At 45.1% G+C, this 7,190-nt stretch overlaps 1 protein-coding gene across 1 annotated transcript in view; it reads right to left on the minus strand.

The window, feature by feature from the left end:
- Iqgap1 (IQ motif containing GTPase activating protein 1) overlaps positions 1–7,190 on the minus strand; it is an 89,369-nt gene that overhangs the window by 81,204 nt on the left and 975 nt on the right. The window contains exon 2 of the mRNA XM_028754775.1: positions 5,281–5,380. Coding sequence (XP_028610608.1) covers positions 5,281–5,380 — 100 coding nt within the window. The remainder of the gene's footprint in view (positions 1–5,280; positions 5,381–7,190) is intronic.

The following is a 7,190-nucleotide window of genomic DNA, read 5'->3' on the forward strand; positions in this document are numbered from 1 at the left end:
CCATGTGAGCAGCGCTGTTACTGTGTGAGTTACCATGTGAGCAGCGCCGTTACTGTGTGAGTTACTATGTGAGCTGAGTAGCACATCTGCTTCCTCCTTAACCCTTAAGCTGTATTTCTCCACCTAAGACTCCAAAAGCTGATGGGCATGCTATGTTTTCTAGGAACCTTGCCTATGCATTTAGGGGTTTTGCCTTATAAATATCCTAACTTCTGTTTTCAAAATCAGAGTCTGAGCTGGGAAATATCCAGATGTTCACGGAATTCTAATACCATTCCGGAGAGGCATCTCAAGAGGCCAGCCCAGAAAATGTTCTATGCCAACAGCAAAGATGTACACACAAAAGAGAATCTGTTTTCAAAAGCTATTTTCTTTCCAAAATACCTTTTCAGTTCCCCTCAACTGAAATAAAGTGCTTCCAATTAATGCCAAGATCTTGTTAACATCATGTAGTCTCTGACAATCCCCAACCAGCCAGTGTGTACTTGCCTTTCTACAAGGGGAGTTTGGGAGTGTCCACACTCCGCAAGCTGGGGTATGAGTGCTCAGGAAGGAGGCAGCCCAGGGAAGACTCAAAGGGATACACCAGAGAGGCCCTGAAAGAGGGGACTAGATAGATTATTGAAGAGTCCCAGAATGAACTGTCTTCGTGTGACCTGTAACCTAACTGAATTTTCCTTCACCTGCAAACCCACACAATACTCTCTGCACTCCTCTGACCTACCTAATACATTCTCTCTTGGCTCCTTTTCTTTTTCTCCCTAAGCCACCTTCTGATCCTTCTCTGTTACGTTCTCTTGTCTCAGGACCCGAGTACCTACATACCTCACATGTCAATGTCACCTCCTTCAACAGGGTGAAACGGCATTCCTCTCTAGTACAGCTACTCCCTAGCTAAACGTCAAGCCCAATCAGAACAGCCATAAATGCATACATAAATAAGTAAAGAAATAAATGGAAGTGCTAAAAGGCATCCTTTGGTAGTCTTTGCTCTGCTGTATTTTAGCATTCTAAAATATTTTATTAGAGCGTCAGCTTAATTTCCATGCTGAAGCCACTTTTCAAACAATAAAGCAGAAATCCCTGCATTACATTCTCAACCATTCCCAGTACACACTTCTGTGAAATCCACACTTGATGTCCTCACTTAACCTTTGGGGAAACCATGAACCCAAACCCATACCTGCAGCATCCTCTCCACACAGAGACACAGACACACAACCATCTCCAGGCATTCAATCTCTTTCTCCAAACTCCTCATTTCCCCAAGAACAAACTCTGTGAAAGGTACAGGAGAAACAGAGCCCCAGGACACACAATGGTGCCTCTGTACTGAAGGCGGGGCCTCCGGTAGGAGGAGCAGAGGTGACATAAATAGAAGTGCAGAGGGAGCCTTTCTCCCCTGGATCTCGCTCATCTTTATTCCTGGCTCCAACTTGATGTAAACCCCAGACCTTGGGGCTCCTCCAACTTGGGAGGAAACAGGACCAGGCCAATCCAAAAAGGCAACTTGGGCTTTTGCTAGAGGGGAAGATGAGCCCCAGGAGCATACAGACACAACCCAGCCGCCCAGGTGAGGCACAGGGCAGGGAGAGGAAGTCCTGGCTGCTGCTGATTGGCCAGCAGGCATCACCTTAGGTGACTGGTAGAAATACTAGTCCTCTTGTCCTACCATAACATTACCAAGTTTCTCGGCTCTCTCTAGTCACAGTTTAGATACTTCCATAAACAATTTTCTAATCAGAGTGGTTGTTGAATGTTGGGGGTGGGCGGGGGGAATAGTACAGAATTCAAATTTGATACCATTTACTTCCTAAAATAAACCAGGCAACACTTCCACAATGCCAGGATACAACAAGGCAAAGCACAGCTTTTATGTCCAAAGCTTAAAAGAAATAAATAAACAAAGACTATCACAAATGTCTTTACTGCCTACGTTACTTCCTAAAGCAAACAACCAACTGAAAAATCCTTCGAGGACTAATGGTCTCTGGATGGGTTATATAAACAGGCTACTTTTATATACTGGAAAACACGCCTGTTGGGAAGTACACGCTCTAAAATACTGCAAATAAAATATTACCAGTACTACACCTGAAAAGAAAAATGTTAAGAGCATCATTAACTCCCTAAGAGGTTATGGTCTAAAAACCATTCAAAAAATTTAAATGTGTTAAAAGTATGAATATCCTACTTCTCAACTAGGGTAAGAAAGACGATCTAAATCACCAAAGGCATTTGAAATATTTAGGTATGGAACTGCGGTATAGGTCAGCAGTAGAACACTTACTCAAGTGTTTGACAGTAAAACCCAGATTATCTGCATCTGTAAAAACTTTCGCAAGAGATTCTAATGCACATACCACACACCCAGTTAAGGACCACTTCACAAACAATGAACATTCCTTAACCAGGAAACTCTGGGAAGCCAGGTGGGGTGACAGGCAACTTTGGCATGGGGCTCATGGTTTCTGTCATCCTCAGCTACATTGTGAACTCCAGGCCAGCCTAGGTTACATGACATCTACCCCTAAAAGAGAAGCTACAGGTAGACTAAGAAAGCCCAGACCTTGGTTTCCTCATTGAAATGAATGGCTAGTCTGGACAGAAGTTGACCTTGTGCTAAGAATGTAGCCCAGTGGTAGAGAGTGCTTGCCCAGCACTTATCAGGCATGAGGCTCAAATCCCTAGGACTTCTGGAAAAGTCAAACATTAAGCTAGACTAGTGGTATAGCAATGTCACAGTAGATACTGGCAATATGCTCTGGGGACCTGTGACTGAAAGGTAAGATGTAAATGTCAGTGTCACACTGTAAAATGGTGATGTCACAGGAGAAATCCAAGCAGGAGAGTCACAGGTAGGAGAGACACTCAGCAAGCTGGTGTCTTCCTCCTCATTCCCAATGGCTCCAGGGAGCGCGGGACTGCTTCTGAGAACAGCTGCAGCTTAAAGATTCCTTGACCTTCCACAACGGGTTCACAATTTAAGTGTCAGAGGACTTAGTGTTTGCATCCACTTACAAACTTCCTAGGAGAAAATGTCCCCTTTCTCACAGTACCTTCTCTTGCTACCTGCAGTGCCGTTTCCCATTAAGTGGGGAAAGAAAATGGTACAGCAAATGTTCTTTATGCTTCATACCCTGGCACTACCAAAACTATCGGAATAAACTTTCACTTAGAAGACCAGTGTCAGCCAGAAAGTGGTGGTGCACAACTTTTATCCCAGCACTCAGGAGTCAGAACCAGGTGGATCTTTGAGTTTGAGGGTAGCCTGGTCTACAGAGTGAACTCTAGGACAACCAAGGCTACACACAGAACCATGTCTCAAAAAAACAAAAAGAAGGAGGAGGAGGAAGAGGGAGAGGAGGAGGGAGAGGAGGAAGAGAAGGAGGAGGGGGAAGGAGGAAAAAGAAGAGAGGGAGGTAGAAGAAGAGGAGGAAGAGGAAGAGGAGGAGGAGGAAGAGGAGGAGGAGGAGGAGGAGGAGGAGGAGGAAGAGGAGGAGGAGGAGGAGGAGGAGGAGACAGCAGCAATGACTGGGGAAGACTGGGGTCATCATGGATAATCCTCACCTACCTCACCACTAGTATCCTTCTCTGACTTTCTGAAAAGGCTTTAAACTCCAAGAGGCAGCTGAGACTCGGGAAGGCACAACGCAGGACAGAGAAGATGGCTCTGGAGTTAAGAGCCAGGCCCCATTCCTAGCACTAGGAACTCCTAGTGGCTCACAATCTCCTTCAACTCCAGTTCCAGGGAACCTGCTGCTTCACTCTTATAAGGAGTCCAGGGAGAAGCACCAAGGGACCATAACTGGGGCTGCTTTTGTCATTTTTAGAGAAAGGGAAGCTCTGAGGGGCTTCCTGGGCTCAGGAACGCGGATTTATTGTTGACTTTCCTGGCGTGCTCTTAACAACCAAATCAAACCTCCACTCTTGTTTTAATCAGCCCCATCTGAAACATTCCTGATTTTCATTAAACCTAGATGACAATTATCTTCCATTATTCCTCAGTGTACACGACCTGTAATTGTGTTTATCTACTCTGGAACCTTGCAAAGAAATATAAGCAACACAACAACAAAAAAAAAAAAACCCACTGATAACAAACTGACACCCTAAAATTAAGATCACAAGGTCTTGAGATATCTGGAAAGATAAACAGCAGAGGAGATGGGTGTGGCGGCACATGTCTGTAATCTCAGCACTTGGGAGGTGCTGTTGTGAGGACCAGACAGGCCTCAGCAACAGAATGAGTCTGAGGCTAGCCTAGGGCTGAGACCCCATCTCAAAAAAAAAAATGTGTGGCAGCATTAAGTTTGCAGAAAGGCCACTCAATGGTGTCGATGGATGGATCTATACCTACGGCACTACCCTTATTACAAAAGTTCTGCAGTTTTCTTCTGGCACTGGGTGTCTCCCAGGACCTTGAGCACTCAACAGGTACTTTCCCACTAAGGTATATCCTCAGCCCCTTTCAGCTCCATCCTTATCAGCCCCCTAAACCTAACACCCACTCCATGAGCCACAAGGAGATGGGGCTCAGTACACAAACCAAAACCTGTGAAGAATTAGAAACCATTAAGATCAGGAACATCAAACCCTAACTTTTTTTTTTTTTTTTTTTTTTTTTTTTTTGGTTTTTCGAGACAGGGTTTCTCTGTGTAGCCCTGGCTGTCCTGGAACTCACTCTGTAGACCAGGCTGGCCTCGAATTCAGAAATCCGCCTGCCTCTGCCTCCCAAGTGCTGGGATTAAAGGCATGTGCCACCACTGCCTGGCATCAAACCCTAACTTAACACGTTATTTCGGACAGACAGTTGGCAGCACCCAAAACAACCACTATAAACAGAAAAGCTGAAAAACACAAATCCGGAAATCTTTTCAGTATGCACAAGTGTTTCATCATAAATAAACCACCGTGGACCACTTGTTCCCGTGAATGAACACTCTACACTTACCCTGTTCACTTATCCTCTCAACTACCAGCCTCCAACACGCTTACCTAAAATATAATGCACACAACGAGCCATCTGTGGAGCTGGAGAGAGAGACGGCTCAGCACCTCGGAACACTTGCTGCTCTTTCAGAGGACCCGAGCTGGGCTGTCAGCACCCTCATCAGGTGACTGTCACTCCAGCTCCAGGAAGATTTTACGCCTTCTAACCTCCACTGGCAGCCACACACGGGTACCAAAACACACACACATAAACAAAAGCCAATCTTTTTAAAGGCACGTCACGTCAGTTCCTTCTCCCAATCTACTCTCCAATTAGTCCCTCTGTACCTCTTCGCTTCTTCCAAATGACAAAGGTACTCATACGCCACGTTCTGCCGTCTCCTCTCATCCATCTCCTCTGCGGTGAGCCTCTCATTATCCAGGACAGCTAAAACAAGAAGGAAAGAGTGTGAACGCCACGATCTGTAACTTTCAACAGCGATAAATGAGGAGCCACCGCCATCAAATTGCTGCTAGTCACCTAGAAAGAAACTGGTGGGTATATGGGTAGCCAGGGGCACTACAACCACAAGTGATTTTACTAAAAACAAACCATATGCTTTCAACTACACTCATCTTACACACACAGACACACAAACACAAACACGTGTGCGCACACGTGTTATGGGGCTGTAGAGACGTTTCAGCAGTTAAAACTTGTTGACCAGGGTTTCTAGCACCTACATGGCTGCTCACAGCATCTGTAACACTAGTCCAAGGGGATCCAATGCCCTGTGTCTAACACCGGGTATGTATGTTGTGCACATGTATATGCACACACTCATACATGTAAAATCAACTTTTTATATGCATTTGGAGAGGTCCCTGGTAAGCTGCCCTTGCTCCAGTGGACAGTCAAGACACTCATGCACATAGGGGCTGCACTAGTTGGACTTAGTGGGTTTTTTTTTTTTTTTCTTTAAAAGCCTAGGGACTGAAGAAATGGCTCTGCAGAGGATTGGCTACACTTACAGAGGACCTAGGTTCAATTCCCAGCACCCATATGAAGGCTCACAATGAGCTGTAACTCCAGTTTCAGGGGATCTGACATTCTCTTCTGGCCTCTGCAGGCACCAGGTACATACATAGTGCACAGACATTATGCAAGCAGGCAAATCACCCAAACACATAAAAAAAAATTTTTTTTTAAAGTAAAAGATCCAGGTGTGATAGCACAAGCCTGTAAACCCATCCACTTGGAAGGCAGAGGCAGGCAGATGTCTGAGTCCAAGGCCAGACTGTCTTAAACAGCAAGTTCAGGTCAGCCAGAATTATACAGTGAGACACAATCTCAGATAAATCATTGCAGGGGAGAGATAAGAGATAGGTATAATCATATTTCATTTTTTATAGGTATAAAATTCTCAATTTTAAATGATATATATATGTTCTACATTTTCTTGTAGCTTCAAGAGGTATCAACTACGGTCTATACTTCTATCCCTGTTGGTCAGAATTAAGATAAAGGGCTTCATACTCTCCCCTCTATCATAACCAAAGCCTGCAGCTACTGAACTAATCAATTTACACACATTCTCCCACTCTAGTCCAGAACAATCCTGTGATTACCACTATTTGACAGATGACAGATGACAGAAACTGAGGCTGGATGAAGTCAGCCCCAGGGCTAATAAAGGGTCCTTCCAATCCACCTGTCTCCAGGGCCTGCGGACTTAACCTTGTAGCCATCTGCCTCCTCCACAGTCATCCCCAGGGACGAAATGAATTCCTAAGGCTATCAAAGCTATTCTCATTCTAGCCTGGGCTACCTCTGGAAATGCCTTTTACCCTTCTCTCCCTTTCAATTCCACCTCGGCACTGCGACGCCACTGGGTTCTCCACAGCAGTAACCCTATACTCTCCAATACCATATTTAGTTTATGTCTGCCCTCTCAAAGTCATGTCTTGCACACGCTGCCTGACACTGTATCCTTCAGGCCTGTGTTCAAAAGTCAGCACCTGCGTTCCCATGGTCTCCTTAAGTCCCTTCTCTTTACCCCCAATTACTCTTTATACCTAGTTAGTTCATGCATTGTTTATCTTTATTGCACCTTTTTTTTTTCTTGGAGCTGAGCATTTGCTAGGCAAGCACTCTGCCACTGGGCTAAATTCCCAACCCTGAATTTTATTATCAATCGTCTATACACCTGTTCTCTCTCTCTCTCTCTCTCTCTCTCTCTCTCTCTCTCTCTCTCTCT

The sequence above is a fragment of the Grammomys surdaster genome, unplaced genomic scaffold (genome assembly GCF_004785775.1).
Source record: "Grammomys surdaster isolate TR1022 unplaced genomic scaffold, NIH_TR_1.0 126036, whole genome shotgun sequence".
In the NCBI taxonomy this organism is placed as follows: Eukaryota; Metazoa; Chordata; class Mammalia; order Rodentia; family Muridae; genus Grammomys; species Grammomys surdaster.